General features: G+C 41.7%; 1 protein-coding gene across 3 annotated transcripts; it reads right to left on the bottom strand.

Moving 5' to 3' along the window:
• Window positions 1-969: 969 nt before the first annotated feature.
• On the bottom strand, window positions 970-21,968 carry foxn2a (forkhead box N2a). Of its 3 annotated transcripts, none has more exons than XM_040002014.1 (6): window positions 21,419-21,967; window positions 11,476-12,050; window positions 9,066-9,190; window positions 8,146-8,195; window positions 7,451-7,519; window positions 970-4,906 (listed from the first exon to the last, which is right to left on the bottom strand). In XM_040002014.1, the coding sequence occupies exons 2-6, from the start codon at window positions 12,034-12,036 to the stop codon at window positions 4,482-4,484; spliced, it is 1,230 nt and encodes a 409-aa protein (XP_039857948.1). In that variant the 5' UTR covers window positions 12,037-12,050; window positions 21,419-21,967; the 3' UTR covers window positions 970-4,481. The 3 variants fall into 3 exon arrangements, with proteins under 3 accessions (XP_039857948.1, XP_039857947.1, XP_039857949.1); XM_040002013.1 differs by having other exon boundaries at window positions 21,791-21,964; XM_040002015.1 differs by lacking the exon at window positions 7,451-7,519 and having other exon boundaries at window positions 21,791-21,968.
• Between the last annotated feature and the right edge of the window lie 1,064 nt (window positions 21,969-23,032).

Below are 23,032 nucleotides of genomic sequence, written 5' to 3'. Positions count from 1 at the left end.
GACATGTTGCTAATGCACCCATCATTGCGCAAATCCTACACGATTAATTTCACCTAATCCATAATAATCTCTTTTAGATTTTCGGCCGCATACTATTTCTTTATTTTCCTCTGCCGTCGTCTCCGCCATCAGCGATCTTAAATGTATGTATACGGCCACAAACACAAACTCTCTCACACGCACACCACACCACAGCCAGTGGCTCCAGCATTGTCTGGTTGCCTGGCAACTGTCGGCGTGGCGTGGTTGCTAGGGGCGTGTGGGAGAGGGGAAGGGGAGGTGATGCTGCTCTGATTTCCAGCTGAATTGAGGCAGTCAGTAGGGAGAAGTCCCCCCTCCTTCCAATATCCCCATCCCCTCCCCTTCCCCATCGACACACAGGACTCTATTGAACAATAGAGCTGTGCCAGTGGGCCTGAGGCTAGTCAGACAAGCCCTTGTTCAGGGTCACACTGTGTTCATCCCACAGTCCTCCATGACTAATTAACTTACAGCAAAGAGTGTCGTTAGCACATCTGATGATGCATCCATCACTGGCGCAGCCCTGGAATTTACATTAATGCGAGGTGCACTTCTGGCAGCCGGCCATTTAAAAAAAAGAAAAAAGAAAAAAAAAAAAAAAAACATGAAGGAGAAGACAGAAAGGGAAAGTGTCATGGTGCTGCCACACTTAGTGCTAAGCAAAGCCTGTGCAGTCAAAAGAAACTGCTGGACTTGGTGGGAAATATCTCCCAGCTGTAGCACTGTTATGTGAAAACCGAGAACCACAGAGTCAAGGATCGCTGATCTTGTGGCTTTCGCAGCAGGTGACAAGATCGATCCAAAAAATTCTTACAGACAAAAAAAGAAAGAAGGAAAAAAAGAAAGAAAAAAAAAAATCAACCAAAAAAAACCCACTCAGGCAAAAAAAAAACAACACTCAAGTCAAGCCCCATTTTCCACAAAGAAACCAAAAGATGCACACAGCAATAAACAAGAACAGGTTTTTATTAATATTTTTGTAATACCATATATAATGCAATTGCATATCTTTGGCGAAAATAAATCTTATAAACATTTTATCAACAGAGGTTAGCATACAAAAACCAAAAAGGTGTGTCGGTCCAATGGACATGGCAGACAACTGACACAAACTCATACTGGGTTGGCAGCTTTGTCAAATGCAAGAAAAAAAAATGCTCAGCACACCCATAAGAAATTAGGAAATGCAACAGAATCACATAATTAATATTTAATAACAGCTGTTGAGCAATAAGGGAACTGGGTTTGGAATTGTGCAAGTCCTGGGACCCAGAAATGTTTTGGTAGCTCACCCACAGATCGACTCGACTGGCTCGGTGTCACCTTGAGACAAACATTTCTTTTATTTCTCAAGTGCTACAGAAAGGATGAGGGTGATTTTTTTTATTCCTTTTATCTCCACCAGCCTCTCCAAAACTTCTCTGCGGCTGTCCCGACACTCAAGAGTAGGTCTGAAAACTACACAGCAGCTGCTTGAAGACTGAGTAACTCAGATCCAGTTTTACAGTGATATTCAAAAACATTCAATAACAAAACCTGGAAGCATGAGTTATGGGGTGGCAGTACTTTTATAAAAGAGTCTTACAGCTAATCTCCAGTTTCTTTGACTACTTAAGTCATAATACCTAAACAAAACCATATGATTAAATGAGCCCAGAAGAACTTGGGGTGCGCATGGGGTGGTGTGTGTGTGTGTGTGTGTGTGTGTGTGAGTGCGTGTGTGGAGGGGGGGGGATTGGGTGCATCAATCTTAAATTTATCTACACCCCAGCTGTACATCGATTTGGCAACAAAAAAAGGTTTCAGGATCAATGTTAATTAACTGTTTTCTATCCAACCTAACAAAAAGCAAAACAAAAACATCAAGAAAACCTGGCAGTCATGGTTAAATTGAAAACACACCCGCTCTAAAGACAACAGACATTGGCAAAATACTTAATCACTGTAACAAGACAGAAAAAAAAGGGGGGGGGGGAAAAAAGGTGTGTTGCTGAAAATAAACAAGGAGAAAAACAAAAATACTTATTAAAGGAAGTTCACAGAATGAAGGGAAAAAAATTACTGTGCCTAGTCATTTATTTTAAATAACCAGTGTCTGATGCATTCGGGAAAAAAAATCCCATAAATTAAAGTCATAAATAAGGTGATGATTAATGAACAACAATTTGTTCTTTTTTTTTTTTTTCACAGCTAAACAAGACCAGTGTATGCACTCAATTATCAGCTGAGAACTGCGGCTTAGTCTGCAAAGAGCAGTTCCCACTCAATAGCGACAAATGTAAACCAAAAGATTGGTTATGTCACCGTACTGACCAGAGTCATCGCCCGTTTCCTGATTCAAAAACTCCAGATCACAATTACAGTGTGGCAGTAGGAGGGGTTTATAGATATTAACAAAAAAAACAAAGCAGCCAGTTTGCAGTTTTGCATCAGTGGCACGAGAAAATGTTTGGCACCGACCATGCACGCTATACTACCAGTCACACCATGTGATCCAGTACAGTGGGGGGGGGAAAAAATACATTTTCCAGCTTGTTATCCTATCACTCATCTATGCTACTGTTGACTGTACGCTGCTTCTATTTGGGTTTTTTTGTTTGTTTGTTTGTTTTTTAAAAAACAGAAAACTGTGGCCTTCTATGCAAGTGGCTCGCAACTTCCCCTCAGAGAACCGCGTGCAATCAACTGACAATAAACACTCCATTTCACAGCTTGAGAAGAGAACGTGCACTTCCTTATTTTGTTCTAGGAGGAAGAGCAAGGACGAAAAACTAGCAGCCAGCCAAAACCGAGGGCACAGCACAGAGCACAAACAAGCGTCTTCAGCATCTCGCCTGCGAGCAACTGCGTGTACAGAGTTGACTTCTTTGTGACTATACTGTCCCCCTTCTTGTTATTTACATTTGGATGCTCTATGCTGTGGGTCTCAGAACAGAAAAAAACCCCAAAACAAAAAACACACACACACCTTCCTTCAAGATGTGAATTAACTTGGCCACAAGATCAGCCAACTCAAAATTACCTGTATAACTTAGTAATTATCTAAAGTACAAGGTATCATAAACAAGGCCAGAGATATAATCAAACTGCAAATCCAAATATTGGCGTGAGACGTGGCGGTCATTTACCATCCGCTCCTTTTTCCCCCCTCGCCTCACTATTAGCCAACTCTGCATTCAGAAAGCCCAAAAGCAAGCAGAGCACCGAGCAGCTCTTACAGTACAGCAGTAGCAGGGAGATGTGTCATTACGATGAATATAATGTACTATCGTATTTGTCAGTAGAAGGATTAAAAAAAAAAAATTTTAAACTCTTTTTCTCGTGACTGTCATCCAAGGGTCCAGCTGATGTCGGCATGCACTGTGATACACACATGTGTACGTGCACACAAAAAAGAAAATTTATGGAGGATAACCTATGAACACGCAGCGAACACCTGGCAAAACAAGGCAGATGTTCCCTTTGCATAGGTTGTCGCCAAACATGAGAAAAGATGTCCCATTAACAGTGGATTGGGAAGAAAACAAACAAACAAACAAAAACAAACAGAAATAAAACAGCTGTGCTGCAATGGCCGCGCAAAATCAAGCAAAGTCCTAGCTAACTTTGCAACTCAATTTGGCAGTGGCAGAGTAATACTATATCCACATTTTGCTAATCCTGAAAACGAGACGCGGCTCGCGTGTAGTAAGTTTATCGCATAACAAGATCATAATACTACTCCGTTCATTCGCTTAATTGTAAAGTTTAACTAGCATACTTGACTGACATATGCCACCATGGAATAATGTCAGAAAGTTAAGGTTGAGGATTAATTATTGCATCTCTTTCTTTTTTCTTCTACAAGAGCAGGAACTCCTTTCCAAAAAGTGGTAATTTATTTTTCCTTTAGCACAAAACCAACAAAAAAGGAAAAATAAAAGGAGAAAATGTCAACACCAGGAGGTTAGATTTCATCTGTTACAAACATGCACTCGTTCGCTTCATAAATAGATTCACTTGGAAGAGGATACGGGTTTGAAGAGGAAGCATGCAACGCTTTGAGTTATAAAACCAGCTTTCAGCTTTTTTTTTGTTTTATTTATTTTTTTCTTCTTGTGTCACTTTGTCTTTGAGAGGAAACTTCTTGAATCACAGTCCTCTAATCCAACAGAAAGCAGGCAGGTCATTTTGGATAGGTATCTTGATGGTTCTCCATAAGCCCAAACACCCACCCTCAAAAGTTACCCCCGAGTTACTGTATATGGCTTTGTTCTCCTGTGTGAACGATACTATTGCCATTTGTTTTGTTGGACAGAGATACTCCCAAACAAACAAACAAACCAAAAAAAAAAGGAAAATAAAAAAGGCTCAAAATGGCCAGTGAACGATCAGATTAGGAGAAGGAGGCACACTGGGACACAGGGGGTCAGAGGTTAGGGTTTCACTGGGTCCAGGGTCTTATGGGGGTAAAAGAAAATTCATTTCCTGCTAAGTTTTGTGCTCTTGACAGTGCGTTTGGAGCCCTCCGTGCAGCTGCGTATACCGGCGAGGTGCAGCAAGGAGCCGGCGGCTTCCTTCAGCTCCTCGTCCAGCTCTGGCTTGACTTCACGTCGCGCCCTCTTGCTAAGGGGCCACTTGACGGCGAGCGGACGGCGAGAAGTCTGGTGAACGCCCCTCTCGTCCCAGAGGTCGGAGTCCTCGTCGCTGTGGAAACCCTCGCTGCCGGCGCGGCGAGACTGCCTACGTTCGCAGCCGCCTTCGTCCAGGGAGGAAAGAGAAGAAGAGGAGGAGCGAGAGGAGCAGCGTTGCAGGGCTGCGCTGCTGTAGTTGTGGTCCTGTTTTGGATCGCTGCTCACCAAGACAGAGTCGGGCCGAGAGAGGTCCAGAGGGCTGTCAGAATTGCCTGAGGAGAGGATGAAAGCCTGATAAGTGACCGTTCAGTGCATGAGGATGTCTTGTTACAGAGAGATAAATGACTGGTTTGAAATAAGATTTCTGAAAAAAAGAAAAAAAAAAGCGACACCATCATTAAGACACTCGGGGGCTTTAACTTGTTTTGTTTACAAGTTTAAAGCAGAACTAAGATTTGTCTAGGACCAGCAGTGAAAACGTAGTTTTAAAATAGCTTGCTGCATGAATGTGAAAGCAGAATTAAAACTCGTGGCGGGGGACGGGACGTAAAAGACGTAGAAACTTAGAAAAAGTAAACATTTAATGATTCTGTGGGAACCTTTCCAAGAGGAAAAATAAACTTTGCATTGAGAAAATAAATCAAAATCTAAACTAGAGATTTTAAAATTAACAGTGATTTCAATAAATACACCTTAACAAATACATGAAATTATTTGTTATGGAATTTTCTGCCCTGTTGAAAGATCAAGCACTAAAATCACTTCCTAAAGCTGTCTTGCTATACATTTTAAAGAAAAAAAAAAGCCTGAGCTAGAGGTTCAGTTGAGTTTGTTCATTGTTTGTTATAGACAAACAATGAACTAATAACACAAACAGTTGTATGTTGAAGTCTGTAATGTCCAGGTTTCACTCCTATTTATTAAACAGATCCTTTTTCTGTTGTAATGGAAGAATTCTCATCCTCAGCCCACCTCCCCTGGGTCTGTTCTTGATCCTTTTTTATTCCCCATCTACATGCTTCCATTGGGTCAGGTAATCCATAAATAAAGCGTTTTCCCCGTCATGTATGTAGATAATACACAGTTGTTTGTTCTACTAAGTATCAACATAAATACAATCTCAAATCTTAAGAAGTCTCTCTGACGTTAAATCATAGATGTCACAATACAGGAACTATGTTCCCTGTCATTACCTGTAAAATCCGGAATTTAATTTAAAAGCCTTCTACTCACATCTAAAATCTTGAATAATCAGACCTGATTATATCTTAATGACGTCTTAGTACCTTACGATCCTAACAGAGCACTTTGCTCTCAGACTGCTGACTTGCTTGCGTTTGCTATAGTGTCTAAAGAGCCTATGACAGTTTGGGAGACAGACACCATCTCTACTTTTAGGATCAGGCTTGAAACTTTCTTTTTTTTTTTTTAAAACTTATAGTTCGGGTTGGATCAGGTGACCCTAGCCCACCTATAGTTATGCTGCAATAGAACCGGGCAGCTGGGGGCTTCCCATGATTCCCATGTGTTTCTTCTTCACTTCCCATTTGTACACCACTATTGCATTTAATCATTCTGAATTATTCAACACTGGCCCTCTTTCTTAGTGCCCTCTGCTCTCTTAATATTGCAGGATCTTTACCTTACAATATAAAGAGCCTTGAAATGACCATTGTGATTTGGTGCTATTTAAATATAAAGTTTGAATTAAAGCGACTTAAATCTGCCCTACAACTTCAAGAATTCCACTCAAAACCTGGTTCTAATGCAAGTTTTCTTTTGACTCACAAATCACCAAAATCCTGCTTTCTACGATTAAGAAACTTTACAAAAGTTTACACATTTTTTTGTTTCCATCTCAAGCGGCCTTTGAAAAAGTCATCCATGCCACCATCTCATCATGTTTAGACTACTGTAATTCCCTCAACTCGGGTCTCAGCCAAAGGTTCATCTCCCGCCCCCAGCTTGTTCAAAATTCAGCTGCCAGATTCTTAACAAAATCAAAGAGACCAGACTACATCACTCCTATCCTGGCTACACTGCACTGGCTTCCTGTTAGATACTGAATTGATTTTAAAAACTTATTCATTACTTTTAAAGCCTTACCCAGGCTTGCTCCTACCTACATCAGATTTCAACAGACTTTATGAACCAAGCTGCTGGTTATGCTCTTCAGGTCAGAGCCTCCTAACCCGCCCTATAGCCTGCATCATTACAAAAAGAAATCAAAATTTTCTGATTTCCTCTCAGAGTGTTGAACTATTTACCAGAGGAACTTACCAAAATCAGTATATCCAATTTTAAATCACTTCTCAGAACTTATTTTTACAGAAAGCCTTTTTAAAATTTAACAAAAACCCTTATTCTTCATCTACCTTATCTTTATATACAAATGTTTTTACCTTTTGATTCCTAACTTTAGCCCATCTGAAACACAGTGACATGACCTAAAGAGGGCCCTTCAATCAAGACATCTTGGAGATACGGATGAATCCATTTTGCTTCATTGCTAATTTTTCATTACTAAGTGTGTAAAGTGTGAACTACAACTATTTCTGTGGTTTTAGTTTGGTGAGATTTTGTCTGTCTATTACTGCAGCTTAGATGAAGATAAAAAAACCCACATTGTCTATCATTAGACAAAGCAGATATTCTGATGATTCAAAGACATTCAAACTTCTTCTTGCAGCTGTGTACATCAGAATTGAACACACACAACATCAAAGAAAATTTAAGCAATGACGGGTGGTATGTCAGGGGTTGGACACAAAGCTAAAAGAAGAGGTGAAAGTATGGCTACTTGTAGGTTGTCTTACATGGGTCAACGTGGTGCCCAGGGGCAGAGTTTAAGAGCATCATGGCAGTGGCAGCATCAATGTCAGACTCTGGAAGAGGAGAGAACATGCACGATGGTCAGTCCTACGGTGTGAAAGCATGGTAGCATGACATCCCTACTAGGACTGGCTTGACCGACTGGGCTCCATTATTTTTAAGCTACACACTCGGCGATCCAATCAGTGCTTACTGAACGCACGGGATATGCAGAGGACTCGCAAAAACAAATCAGAGTAAATATAAGCCCATGATTTTCAGAATGCATCTGATCTCATGAGATCTGACAAAGTGTCTGAAAGCCTCACAGCTCACTTCTAGGGCTCTAAATTATTAATGATTACAGTGAGACTGAGTGCTCGATACTGAGCACCAGCAGAACCTCTGCTTGTCGTCAAGGTTACAAATCCAAGAGGCAAGGGGGGGGGAAGAGACATCGACGGGAGCTGTCAACATTATGGTCAACATGAGGCATCAATGACTTGAAAGCAACAAATCAAACCAAGAGCTGAGCATAAAAGCACAGTGATGCTGAATGTTCTGGGACTGAAATGTGCAAAGGCAACATAATCAAAACAGTGCACAAACACACGCTAACAAAACTGCACTACACATCTGCACATTGCTGGGCAAACAGCTTACAAATACGAAAACTTTGATCAATTTGCTTTTCTCTCACCTTTAAATGAGCAACCTTGTAGAAAGAGATGACGAGGGGGTGAGGAGGCACTGCAGAAAGTAAACAAAGGACACCAAGAGTCAGATGATACGTTTGAAGAGCCAAATTCTGCCCTTTCAAAACTGTGTTTTTATTAAGAATTAGTTATCAAATAATTACAAATGACTACAAACCTGTTAAGATAAAATATTTCCTCAGCTTAAAAAAAAAAAAAAAAGGGATTTCAAAGTCAGGAGAAAAAAAATCATATATCTGGCTGCTCCTTATGGTATACCTCCAAATGTTTCACAATAAAAGCAGAAGATATGGGTTCTGTCTACTAAAATGCTATGGTGGTGTATATGAAACTGTTACATGAAGTGTTTGTACTGTAGCTTCCCAGAAGCGTGAGTATTGGGGAAGTTCTGGGTTTGCAGAAGCTTCTGGGCATTATCGTGTTTCTATCAAAATGAATTGTTCTCAGTTTTTCCCCATTATGTTTACGGTTCAATTGCTCGTCTTATGTGTTAGTTACATTTAGCAAAGCTGTGGCATTGTGACCATAGGGAGGAGCTGGTTTGATATGCATACGAGTGTGAGGAGAATAATGCTCTTCTTGTTGTTAAACTAACAACAGAGAGTTTCAAACTGTTGTGCTCCTACCTGTCACGGGTGAGTCATCGCTCACCATGGTACACTAAGTGTATTGCTGTAAGTCTAAAGGAGCTAATGGAAGCATATCGGAGTTGGTATGTGACCAAGTTCACTTTTTCTAATCATACTGAAAGCCAATCGCTAATACAAGCCTGCTCTAAATAAAGTTCAGGTATTTCCTTTTATGTCCAAAACAAATCCCTGCAAAATATATTTGAGACATAATAATTCCCTTGACCATCATAAGCAACAAATTGAATTGAATGATTAAAGTGATGACCGCTCACCTGGGTGGGGAGGCGGGTGGTGTGCAGAAGGCATGTGCGGCTGGGAAGTGCTGCTTCTTAAGAGCTTGAATTAGGTTGGGGCGGTACTCAGGGTCAACACACCAGAGCGACCCTTTTCCATTGGCCTGTAGGACAAAGCAGGGACAGTCAAATCTCTAAACCCCTGTTACAAAGTAATGAAGCTGCCAGAAAGTCCACATAAGAAACTGTGAGCAGAGGTCAGGGGGGAGGTGATCTGTTGATGTTAAACAATAAAAACCCTGTCATATGAGCTTCTTTTCAGAGGATTTAACGATGGCGTCTTATCCTGTTGCCCAAACATTCCCAGTCCCCATGAACTAAGCAAAAGCTGTTACGTCATTTATTTTGTTCAACGCAAGAGAACAAAACTGACAAAAGAAAAGCAGCAGGCAGAACATTATCCTGAAAGAAACACCAAAAATACAGTATGTTCGGTCTGGCTTTGCAGAAAAAAAATCCAAATAAATAAATAAAAATCAGAGCGAAAACATGCTATAAACGTTTGTGAGTTAGGTCTTTAGTCAAAATAACATGCTTTGTCACTTTGTACGATTAAATATTTGATCACATGAGTTCAATTAAAACTGTAAGTAATGAACACAATTTTAATTTTGAATCACTGAAGCCTTACAAACAATTTGCATGCAATTCCCACCTCAGCAAATTTTACATAATCATTATTTTAATGGAAGCCTTGTTCATATTTCTGTTTGGTAGCTCACAATCCTTTTCACCGCTTTGCTGCAGAACAGTGTGGCCATGTATCCCACATGTGGCTGGTATGTGTATCCTCATGCAAGATGTAAACAAAACAGGGCCCGCAACTAGTGGAGATAATAATCCACAGGGTACCTTTAAAGACTTAATGAGGACTTGAAAATCAATTTGGGTGATCTGTACAGCTGAGCAATTGCACAAAACTACAAATGACAAGATCATCATTTATCAGGGAAAAAAGTCAAGTGTGACTCAAACCTTTTAGAGATTAGTCACTGTGGAAATGCACTTCATTTCCAAATCACTTTTCAATTATAAGCTTCACAGCACCTTTTAGACACAACACGCTCAAATGGCAATATTGAAAAAATGATGAGAATTCCTGAAATGTTTCGCTGTCAGAGCTGGTGGGACTATAGTAACCGCAGCAATGATTCAAATTTCATTACAGTCCCACAGTGAAAAATAGCAAATACCAAACTTTGCAATATAAATGCTTTTACAATGAGAGGAAATTTTTACTCAACAGCTCCCTGTGAAGAATAATTGTATCTGCTGGTGATGTGTGTGTCACTTTATCTGATGGTGGCGTATTCTTGCCCAGTCTGGGAGAATAGAGCGAGGAGAATAACCTTGACTCAGATTACCAACCAGCTCTGATGCAGGAAGAAGGAAATGTCTCCATAGCAACGGAAACCACCAGCCAGTGTCATGTGAAACTGGTGCTAGTGTCTCAGCAGACGGAGGGCTCATGCTATGCACCTGCATGCTAAGCGGACTATACTGCATTGTATTGCTACACGCCGAGTGCAAACTGCCATTCCCACCCTAGATGGGCAAATATCAGGTTTTAGCCAGATACAGCCATGACATGGGGCTTCAAACCACATCCTCTCACAATGTTAAAATCTCATGATTCACAGACTTCTTGGGTATTTAGAGGGTATTGTGCCACCGCCACTGTTTACCGTTACACAGAAGAATCCAGGAATCTACTTCTCCACACTTTTTACACACACACACACACACACACACACACCCTTTCAGACTAAACCGTAATAACAGCCGTTAGTGAGTAAATTCACAGCTTTACTAACTTTTCAAATTCACAGACATGTGTGCACACTATATGCAGTATGTGTTCTTCCCTTTGTTACAAGCATGTGAACATGAGTAGGCCAGCTTCTCTTTTTTCCCCTTGTTATTTGTCGCCACTACTTGTAGAAACACAAGCTACCATAAATGATGTGTATGTCTGCCAGGACCAGGTAGACAAAGATTGTTCTTTGTGCACTTTCAGGACTTAAGGTCGCGTTTGCTTCCTTTGTGCAGTGTGGGTTCAGATTGTGGGAGGCTTCTCTCTAGCTGCACTACCTTGACGTGTTTCTAAAGATATTGTCCTATCTCGGTGTGCGGTGTTTGCATATCCTCTGGAGGAGGAGGATCTTTGACCTTGACTGGATTCCACCCTTATCAGAGTTCTGTGCAGCTGTGTGTCACATGAGCCATGTGGCAGCTTCACACTCTAGCACACTGTTTGCTAACAGTGCTAAACAAAGCCACTGTAACTGTAAATGTCACATCATCAAACAGATGCATGCTGACAACTACAGAAGGATAACTGTAAATCTAAGTGAAGTGCATAAAAGTTTGAAGTCACTTTGAGACCTACCTTTCCCAAGCTCCTTTCGACCTTGCGGAAGCATTTGTTCAGGGACAAGTTGTGACGAACTGAGTTCTTCCAGCCAGTGGGAGCGTTGGAGAAATACGGGAAGTGCTCGAGTATCCAGCCGTAGATTTCTTTGACAGGCAACGACTTGCTGGGAGACTGCTCGATGGCCATGTAGATGAGCAGGGAAAATGAGAAAGGTGGTTTCGACTTCATCGAATCCCTCTCCCTGCCTCTGTTGTGTGACGAAGATGAGGAGGACGACGGGCCCTGGTTCGACCCGTAGTCTCCTTCTATGTCAAAGAGGGGGCTGCCGCTCGTCTGAGCTTCGGGGCCCCCGAGAGTAAAGTTCTGAAGCAGGTTCTCGTGGAGCCAGTTGAGGTTAGTGAGCTCCTCATCCTCGGTGCCTCCGGTACGATCCACGCTAGTTGCCAGCGGACTGGACGCGCACTCCGCCTCGGGCAGCGTTCCTACACCGCAGACACCTCTGAGCCCTGCCCGCTCCTCTTGCATACCCGGAATTTCCGTTTTCTTATCTGGTGACATCCCAATAATTGGACCCATTAAATCAAAGAGGTCTGGAGAGAAAGAAAAAAAGAAGGTTGTTAATATCAAGCAGCAAAGACAAGACCAAAAAAGGTAAATTTAAAAAAAAAAAAAAAAATTACCATCAAAAAAGGAAGATTTCAAAGTAATTTAAAAGCAAAGTTTGCGGTATGAAATAACTCAAAGTGACATTTTGGAAGGATGTGCTCTTCCAAGCGTTGGCCTTGTTTTCTTAAGTTTCCCTGGGGGCACACCCCCTGTTGCTGTCGGCCTCTATTGCAATTCATGGCCCTCTCACTGCCTCTCTCCTCCATCCCTGCCGAGGACCAAGAGGCTCTCAGCCCCCCTCCTCCTCCTCCTCTCGACTCCACGTGAGGACCTTCGAGGACATCCTCTCAAGTAAGTGAACTGACTTAAGGCTCCACTCCTCAACGCCTACCTCGTTTCAGACAAGACCCAGCTGCTCGTTATGTGTAAATGAGCATGAAACCAGCCAGCGACTGCAGGAATAAGTGCAAGGACTCCATCTTACAGATTGGATAGCTCTTACGGACCGAAATACATTCAGCCAGGATCAAGTCTGCATTTGTCGCATGGCATATTAAGTTGTGTAAAGAGGCTACAAGCCTAAGAGTTGTCAGTCATTTAGGAGCACGGGGAAATGCCAGAGCACTCTATCATTAACAAAATGAACCTGAGTACACTTATCAATACTTTTTAACATGAGCTCTGAAGAGGCCTTTTATCTTAAACACCAGAGTTCCTGTCGCAGTTTAAGTTGAAGCTCGAGTGAGAAATGATCTGGGCTACAGACAAACCCACATTACTGGAAATTTAAACTAAGCATCACATTATCTGAAAATAAATTTTGTCCCCATAAAATACAAGCAGCGGTTTGTGTGCAGTACTTATTGTGATTTGTTATTATGTGAATAATGTTGAATCGAACTGCTTGTTGAGGCCAAGAGCACAAAGAGATCACTCCGCGTGTCAGCTCACAACAAGCTTTATGTCCTGGGTGTCACCATGACAACCCTGCCATCCCTTCAATTAAGAGCAGAAATCCCACAAGCAAGAATCTATAAGAAAAATAATTAACCCACCCTGAGCTGACTCTGGCACATTCAAATCACTGAAAAGAAAGCCTCTGAAAAGAAATGCTTCTACTGAGGTCTACAGCATGTCCCGATTCTGGGAAGGTCTAGGATGTTCTGGATCTGGACTTTGATGGGAATTAGACTGGACAGTCAGAGAGGTAAAGTCGCAGCGTGGTGGTGGATGGGCATGCCTTTTCATTTCTGTGATAAGAACTGGGTCAAACTCGTGTGTTTGCACAGTGGCAAAGACAGGAGTGGGAGTGTGCGCGCACACAAACATACACACAAATCAGTTTGTCAAACCCAGTCAGTGTGGACAGGAGGGGGGGAAAAGAGGCATTAGTGCATTTACAAAATGACCTTTAAACTCTCAATAAGCGGATAAACCTATAGCAGATGGATACTATTCTGGTTATGGCCCCAATTCTCTCCTTTTGCCCATGACTGTGACCCTCTCTTTTGGGGCTCAAAAAAGAAGAAAAGTCTAGCCTTCCAAATGTCCATTTGGAAGGCTAGCAGGGCTAGGTGTTCGAGCCAAGGAGGGGAACTAGGCCTAGAGGTCTGATTTCTTACACAATAAAAGTGTGCATTTCAGTGTATGTGTATATATTCCTGTTATAACAGCACATTGTCTTAGATTTATCATGCATTCTGGCTTTCAGTTTTCTTTCCCCGGGTAGTGGATATTCCAGCGCAGCTGAATTGCTCTAGTGCATCACATAAACTTCTGCGATTTAAATTACAGATAAAAAAAGAAGCAAGTCAATAAGTTTTCCAGGCCAAAGTGTCAGGCAGCATCAACCCAGAAAGAGATAACAATAGGGAGAAGACTTTTCTGAAAGGACCGAGCGTGACAGAAGGTTTGACAGAGAGACCTAGACCTGTGAGAAAGACAGAGAGAGAGGCAAGTGAGGCTTAGAGGTAGTAAGGTAGGCTGTGCAAGGCATCTTCAATCTAGGCTGAATCACAGCTCTCAGCAAAGCAAAGTTATTAAATATGTCAGCAAGCAAGAAAGAAATGAAGAAGCAGAGAGACAAGTGCACATGTTCAGAAGAAAATATTATTCATGCTTCCTAAAAGCATTACAGACTATGTTTATACTGACTTTATTCTCTCAGGATAAGCTCTTTGGGACATATCATCTTAAAATACATTTAGCTGTGTTTGGGCCAAATATCTAGTTCATTTAGACAAATTAGGTGAAAGGCAACAATTTGGGGCAGATTTTTTAGCAGATTCTCAATATTTATGTATGTTCTTATGCAGGAGTGATAGAAAGGACACTTGGGGATTTCATGACAAGAAACCAGTCTTTTTAAAATGTAGTTAAATGGAAAACAGCCTGCTGACCAACAACTAAGCCCTTTTCTGTGAGTATAAATATATAGGTCACAGGAGGGAAGAAGTCAGCAAAGGTGTGGCAAAAAAAAAAAAAGATACGTCAGCTCATTTGACTAAAAGGTGTGGCCACATTATAAGCCACAGTTGGTTGTAAACCCTTGATAGCCCGATTCTGTTTTATGTCAGAGAGACATGAAGAAGATGTAATATAGCTAAAGTGTCAGATCAGGGATTAACATTAAAGCACAACAGAGCTTCACCTCAGTTCTTCTTCCAAAACTTGACCTCTCAGCTGGGCCTCTGGGTGCCAAAGAGAGCTTATCCTCTTTTAAATAGCTCCTCCTGATGACTTGCCATTTGAATATCAACAGAGGCACAGTGGACGGATGAGAAGGCTGTCGTGCATCCAGCCAAACACAGGAAGTGTTTTACCATGACTGCAGCTGGTCAATTACCACTGCTGCTGCAATGATTGCAGTTATCATTGCTCTTATGAAAAGGCATCAAAGAGAGGCGGCTGGGAATCCACTGAATAATGGGATAGTAGTATGTAAAGAGCAGAGAGGGGAGAGGGAGCTAATAAGCCAGACTGGCCTGTTGACTGCTACTCATCCTTGAAAATACACCAAAGCTGCAATGGCGCTGACCTGATGGCTCATCTGCAAGTTAAAATAGCCGTGCGATCCGCCAGCCTCATCATATTCATGTGCAAACAGGCAGGCTAACAGCAGGTGCCAAGGCACATTTTTCTCCCCTTTCAAATTGCTCTTTTATCCTGTTAAGCACTTAGCCCATTCAAAAATACACAAAGACATATGGAGATAGCTTTAAGTGGGAAATCAAACCGTTGAGATGTCAGATATGTACAGGGGAATTTAAAGGAGATGATAGTGGCATTAAAATACAGAGATACTGCTTTGAGATGTTTTCTGGGAGCGAATCTCACAATTAGGACTCAGTTGCCACGGCAGCCAATGCTGTAAGGGAAGCAATTGTGCTCATGTCTGTGCATGAAGAGAGGGCTAATGTGGGGGAGATCAATACAGGCGGAAAATGCTGAGAGCAGCAGTCTGCTGCTGTTCTCCACAAACCTGTCTGACAAAGAGCGGCGAGAAAGGCCACTGCCAACCTGGATGTCACGGCACTACTGACTAAGAGCTATTAAGGCCTACTTCATATAACACAGAAATTATGCTCCCAAAAAATCTGTTTTGTTAAGCAAACTGCTTTCATACGATTCTCCTCTGCAAAACAAAAAGAAAAAGGAAAAACAACCTCTGTATACATAACAGCCTCGAGTTCATACGCTGACACCACACCCTATTCCAAAGAAACAAACCAGTTGACACAAACCAGTTACACCTCTACAACAGATACACAAAGGTGTGCCGCAAAGCCCCATTGTGATGGCTGTTATTCGAAACCCTAACTGATATTTAGGCAACTACCCAGTCTGGCTGGAGCTCTAAAAATGTGAATGAAACAAAAGGAGGGGGGACTGAGTTAGAGTGGGAGAAGCAGGCAGAGAGAGAGAGGCTGTTCCAGAGCGGGTTAGCCAAGTGGCCTGCTCTTTTATTTTACAAGGGTGGGGGTTAAACCGTGTCATAACAAATAAAGAATCTATTACTTTAAAAGGTAAATTAGGCTACTATTAAAGCACGCCCTAACGATACATTTCTGACTAAAACTTGTCAAAGACTTTAACGGATCTCCTCAGCGTCCGAGGTGAAAGCAAATGAAAAAGCTTGCACAAAGCATTACAACTGGCCCCACACTCTGCTCGCACAAAGGAGCAGTTGTTTTTGCTCTAGTCATGTTTCCGAAGTGCTCAGTATTCACCTCGCACTTTCAAACAGAGGACCGGGAGGGAAGGAAACACCTCCTGCCTGTTGAGGAAGTTCATTTTCAGACAACAAATTCAGACTTCACACAGAGACAGTCAGGCCCGCTATACGACAAAAACAGTGAAATCGAGCAGCACGAGGCTACAAGGTAGCGTCTATTGAAGCAACAGTATTTACTCGGCCAATCTAGGAGTTCCATCTTCGTGTAGCTTACAGATAGCTGGCAAACACCCTGGCTGGACCTAATGTATCAACTAATGAAATCACTCAGGGAAAAACAAGCGATCAAAAGGACGGGCAATGGCTCGGTTTATGTTCGTCAGTGACACTAACCTCCTCCAACAACTTCAGAGTCAAACGCTCAAGACTGTACTTTGACTGTCAACAGAGGTGAGGCCTTCCAAAGTACATGCCAGTCCCTAGCCAACACTGAAACCTTATCTTTCCAGTCATGTGCCTGTAAGTTCAGCATACCGACACACACAACAACCTCAGTTCCTCTCAAATATATATAAAAAAAACAACAACAACAACAAAAAACAACTTCATGCTGTATGCTTGCAAACACAGCTCCACGGTCTTGTAGGAAACAGCTGAAATTAGAACGTTTCTATATTTGTCAAGGGTCAGTCCTTGAGTATGAGAAAACTTTCTATGTGCAGTAAAATACAACAGTGTTTGCAAATGAAACGCAGAAAACACCAAAAAAAAAAGCCCCACAGGGAACTCAAATGAGGAAAGACTTCTTTCCTGATTTTACAAAATAAATAAATAAAACATTATTGGGCTCTGACAAAACCATGATAGATATCCATGTCAACCACGAAGCTCCAGCAGAATGAAAATATTTACTGAATCTCCCCATTTGACTTAATCGACCAAAGCACACACACGTGGCAAACAAATATAAGCACACAGCTACTGAGCTCTGCCCGCTCCATATATAAGAAGTTTTGAACCCTTCACTTAAAAAGCTGACCTCTTGCTTTATACATTACAGACTTTACAAATTCTGCTTTCCATGTGTTGCTGTTTAACATCAAATTATAAATATGAAACATATGGTAACAGCAACAATAGTCACCAAGAGTTGTTTACTATCGACTCAGTGTTAAACTCTCTATTGTTATTAGGCAGTATTATAATAACTGCATCTTAATTAGTGCTGATGAACAACCTCGTTATTCTGCCAATCATCACTTATTCAACCTTTTCCATTAGAGCACTGAATACCAACTACTTAAAATGGTCAGTGAAAAGTCACAAAATACTTGCTTTTTCAGCAGCAGAGAAACTACCGAGTGTAATCATTTACCGTTTATTATAAACAATGAATATACATTCTTGATGGTGAAAGGGCAAAGTAGAAATCTAGTTATTCCAATGCCGTTTACTTTATGAGATGCAGCTTTTTGAAAGAGCAAAGATTTGGTCTAGTAATACAAGCTCATCAATTATTCTATGATTGAGTCATTTAAAGTACACGGCCCAGTATAAAATTCTTATTTAAAGGCGGTCAGTCTGTTTGACATTTACATTTGACTTTGTCCAAACACCTAAGCTACAGTTGTAGAAATTCTGAGACACTTAAACTGACACTGATATATGATACTTAGTGAGGATTTACAGACAAGCTGGTAAGCCTGTGTTGTTGTTGTTGTCGTACTGCTATCAATTAAATAAATCTTTTTATTTCTGCCTAAGCAAACGAGACAAAGAGCCACTGTGACAGAGGACACGGCCGTCCTTACCCCTTCCTTTCTCTCAATCAAGGAAACAGCCACATCAGTTGTTGCTTTCAGTGAGGCGGGCCCTAATGGGCTGTGTCTCGAGTCCACACAGTCAGAAATGAGACAGGCAAAGGAGCAGTCAGGGGGTGGGGGGCTGTAGAGGGAGGCGACTCACCATAGAGTCAATCAAGAGATGTAAAACAATAAGTGGAGTAGACAGAGGGGCACCGCGAGAAGGAGATAACCGCTGCCAGTATGCGACGTCTAAACAGACGCTTAAAGAGGGAAAAACTGATTTTCAGATCACGCAGAATCAACCTGTTTTGTCTTTTTGCCAGCTTGTGACATTAATTACAACACTGACGCCAGTTTGTAAAACAGCTGTGCCAAGCTCAGGGCATAAAAATAGATGCCATTTAGCTGCACGGTGAACTCTCAAGAGAGACTAAATAATGTGAAACATCGCAAAGAGCAGACAAGCTGATCACCCAAATAGGACAGAAAAAATAAATAATGACCAGGAAGGCCACAGGAGCGAGTGGGCGCGTGAGTGGAAACATGTCTTTTCAGGTGTTGACATTTACAACTCACTTCAGAGCTAGCCCCCTATGTTTGATTAGAAGAATGTGACAGACCCAAAACAACAACAACACACAGCATACTCCTGGGGATGCCCCTCCTTTATGACTAATCAGGGACTCTGGTTAAGTGATCACTCAAGCTATCCATTACAAAACTGCATGAAGCATAAAGTCAGGCAGGCCACTGTCAACAGCCAGAGCTCAAGGTCACTGATTAGTAGCTAATCTCAAGTAATTATTTGTTTAATTGAACAAGTTAAAGTTGAAAAAAAAAAAATGGTCCAAAGAAGTAATTTGAAACTACTGGAGACTTACTTTAGGCTTTAAATCAATCAACAACAACAAAAAATGCAGAACACCTGCTAAAATTTAGATATTCTATTTTCAAATGTGATTAAACTTTGCAATATGCACACAACAGCGGCATCGTGGTAACACAGTCACTTCAAGAAACCAAACTTCCTTATTCTGCCAGTTATCAGTTGTTCAGCTTTTCCCAATACAGCACCCGAGCACCAACTATTTAAAATGTTCAGTAAAAAGTCAAAGTACTTGGTAATGACAGGGATTGCAGAGAACAGTAGGTCACAAATCTCTGAGCACAAATCTATTAAGCCAATCCGTGAGAAACCAGCTTTACTCTGCGTTAAGCAATCCCCCCCAAAAAAAGTTGCTGCCGCGTGGGTCAGCTTTCGTAATGAATTCAAAAACCACAGCCGCTCGCATATCTATAGAGAACATGGTGGATTTTTCAGAGGACACAATCTTTCATCAGCTCCAGGTCAAAGTACACAACTCTGTGATAAGACCGATTACATGGCAGCAGCAGCACTTTTAAACTGAGCGTGTTGTGTCACTCGTTTGGATAAAAGGTAACAGCCACATGACACAACAGGCCCAAGCCGTCTCCTTATTGCTACATTTAATCGGTCATACTTAACACATTGGGATAATGGATGTAAGATTTTATTTGGCTGTGCGAAACTCAGTCAACAAAAAATGTGCTGCGGTGGTCTTTTCAGTGACGTTGCTTCATTGTTATACATCCTCTGACGAGTGTTTTCCTGTTCTCCATCAGTACAGTAGACTCGAGCGACATTTACACCATTGTGGTTACCAAGTTGTGAAAATGAAGTGTGGAATTCTTGAGCGTATGCGTGGAGCTTGAGATACATTTGACACCCCTGCGTCTACTATTGTGCTCAGCTGGTGTAAAACAGCACCCAAAAAAGTGAATAAAACTGCTATTAGTGTAATCAAAAGATGGACTTGATACCTTAACTATGTGGGCATCTATTAGACTATCTTTTCGTTTGTTACTATTTCATTAAATGACTGTTTCATAGGCTGTCAAAACACCCACAGAGTTTACCGTCAGGAAGTTCAAGCAAAAGATTCCAAACAATGTCATGAACGAGTCGTCATGCAGTCAAGTTGTAAATTTCAGTTTCATATTGTCATCTCACGGCGATCTCACTCGTAAGTCTACCAGTTACCTTTTCAAACACAGCGTGCTGTTAGCAGACCCATTCAAAAAGAGCAGAAATAAGACTAAGTAGTCTCCTTCCCATTTCCCCTGTCTTTTGCCTCTTACAAAGCTTGTCTATGGTGTCAATTCCAACATCTCAAATAACCTTGTGATGGTGCATATATAAAGATAATTCAAAAGGTACTGACAGTGTTTTCGATCCCTGAAGACATGTAGCCATTTCACATTGCAATAACCACATCAGTGGGTTACAGCAGGTCTTATTTATAGTAATGAATGTCTATTCTCGGATCCAAAAGTGCTTACCCTTCAGAGGCTTCTGCACAAATACATACATGAGTGGATACATGTCAGTTTTACAAAGACACCAGATGGTTTGACCCCACAATATGACCACAAAGATTCTGGCATTAAAATAATGGCAGACTGACAACATCTGTTTCTTTTTTGTCTTCTTCTGTCCCTTAAGCTCCTGGTGTCTTTGTCTTCTATTTATCACCAGGGCTTTAACAACTGTCAGGCAAAGTGAAAGGAACAATGTCAGTCTACTTGTCTCTCCATCACATTTCCCCCCCTTCAAATATACGAATAAAACCTCAGTGCACATAATGAATTTTAGATGAGGTTTGTCCAGTCCAGTAAATGCAATGCTAACAGGCAGCAAGGTAGGAAACATCACACACAAACACCAGAAACAACACATGAAAGTATATAAAGGTCTATTCAACAGCAAAATATAAATTATAGCCAACTGCAGTAGGCAGAGATATTTTTCCTACAGTCTGACATTGTTTGTAGAGCACTCTGTATCTGGGACAATCTTGTGATAATCCATTACATCATGTGGCTAGCCAGTGTAGCCTCCAAACCTCTGGTGCCGTCGATATATATATATATATATTATGAAATATTCAACTATTTATAGCTATCAGGGAAGATGTGTCTGAACAGTATCAGGAGTAATAAGTCGCTCAATTTTTCTACCTACTACAGACTGACAAAACAGGCGAAAGACGTTCAAAGACACAATGAGACTCAAAATCGGTGGAAAGGATACGCTGAAAGTGCTGTTAGCACAGAAAACTGATATGCTCCGGAGCTACTAACAGGCACACAGAGCACTTAAAACACTTCACACTCACACACATACAAGCAACCACAAGTCAGACGCACAACGAGGAATACAAAGTTACGAGCAATTACGCGGAGTATTGCACAACATTTCCCGACACACGGGGTTTGTTACGAAGGAACTTGTCTCCGTTTTAATTAGCCGTATTTTCACTAAGTTCACTAAATGTTACTAGCTTTAACTCACCGAGAAACAACCGTCAGGCAGAGCAGCGTTAGCAGCCGCTCGATAGGTCAGGGGAAGGCACATATACCGCCTAGCATTAGCATTACATTTTAACTGGAAGAGCAGAAAGGGATCTGTTTGAATGTTTCAAAACACTCTTTGGTGTTATAAGTAATATCCCTTTATGCTCTCCAAGACATAAGCCCGAAGAAGAGAGAAGTAACGTTAACATTAGCTAGCTGGCCACATGCTGTCGCTTGATCTGCCATGCTGGCTGGCTGCTCTAAGCAAAGTCACTTGACCACATTTACTTTTAGCTTGTTCGAAACACAGCCCGGATCCTGCCGAACACTTATTTAATTACAACCCACTTAAAAACAATCGGCTACTCACAATCATGCACGGCGTGCCTCGGTGCGGTGCGTTTAAAGACACGTCTGCGCGCAGTTTATTCAGATGTCTTGTCTGTCTCACACACAATGTCAGAGATCAGATCAGCAGCTGCTTCCTCCATACACGCAGCGCGCAGATCACACAGCGCACGGCAACGCTACCAAACCCCTCGCCGTCGTCATGGCAACAGGTCCACTTCAGCCAATCAAAACTCCTCCCCTCCTATCTCCCCTGGCAACTGCCGCAGCGCTGGAACTCCGCGAACGCGCACGCCATCCAATTTTTTTTTTTTTTAAATCGTGCAATGTGCTTTCACTTCTATCACCAGCTGCACGTAATCTATAGGAAGTATTTTTAAAATATATTTATATATCTATGTAGTTTTCAAAACCAGATTTATTGAATTAAAATGTGCCATTAACAGTGAAGCAGCAATGGGATTAATAATTAATTTGTTAAAGTGTGGGAGCGAAATGAAACCGGACGGGTCCCGCACAAGCACAGCCGCGTTATTCAGGCTGCACAAACACCTCGGGGCGGAGAGAGGATGTGTCACCACACCCAGCTTCATGACGATAGCGGACCCTCAATGGGGCCCCTCCTAGAGTAAACGATGATACAAGGAGCTAATGTGACCCGTGGATACACAACACACACATGCTGGGTAATGCTTGAGTATACAGACAAAGCAAAGCAAAGAATTTGGAAGAAGAAGAAAAAAGATAAGCATTTTATGTGCTTCTCTCCAGTGCAGAATCAAAGTGTTCCTCTGTGCATGTGTTAAAAGTCCAAATTCGCACGAAGCTGCTGTGCTTATGTACATGCCTGTGCTTATGTACTTTAGCAGCCAAAAGTGTGCTTCAGGAAGCCCGGCAGCTCGGTTTTGTATCTCTGGCTATCTGGTGAGTGCAGCTTTACTGGCCAACTGACTTCACACCAAGCTGTAACTTTCACATAACGGTGATACCTTTACTCATCCCAGCCACTCTGTTTCATAAGCATACATGAGTAGCTCTCTGTGGAATGATCTAATAGCCTCTCTATTTTTATTTATTTATTTTAATGTGCATAAAGCCAACCTGCCATGCAGGAGAGCTGTCAGTATGCACCGCTTTCACCTAACAAGCACAAGATCACTTGTTTGATCCCAGAGGAGACCACAGATCCCTTTCAAGTTGCAACAGGAAAGGCAAATCAATTGTTTTAAAAAAATATCTGCCAAATCAAAAATTCAGAGCTACC

This window comes from Simochromis diagramma, unplaced genomic scaffold, assembly GCF_900408965.1.
Source record: "Simochromis diagramma unplaced genomic scaffold, fSimDia1.1 OVJJ01000421.1, whole genome shotgun sequence".
Classification (NCBI taxonomy): domain Eukaryota; kingdom Metazoa; phylum Chordata; class Actinopteri; order Cichliformes; family Cichlidae; genus Simochromis; species Simochromis diagramma.
This window is presented reverse-complemented; position numbering and strand designations above follow the sequence as displayed.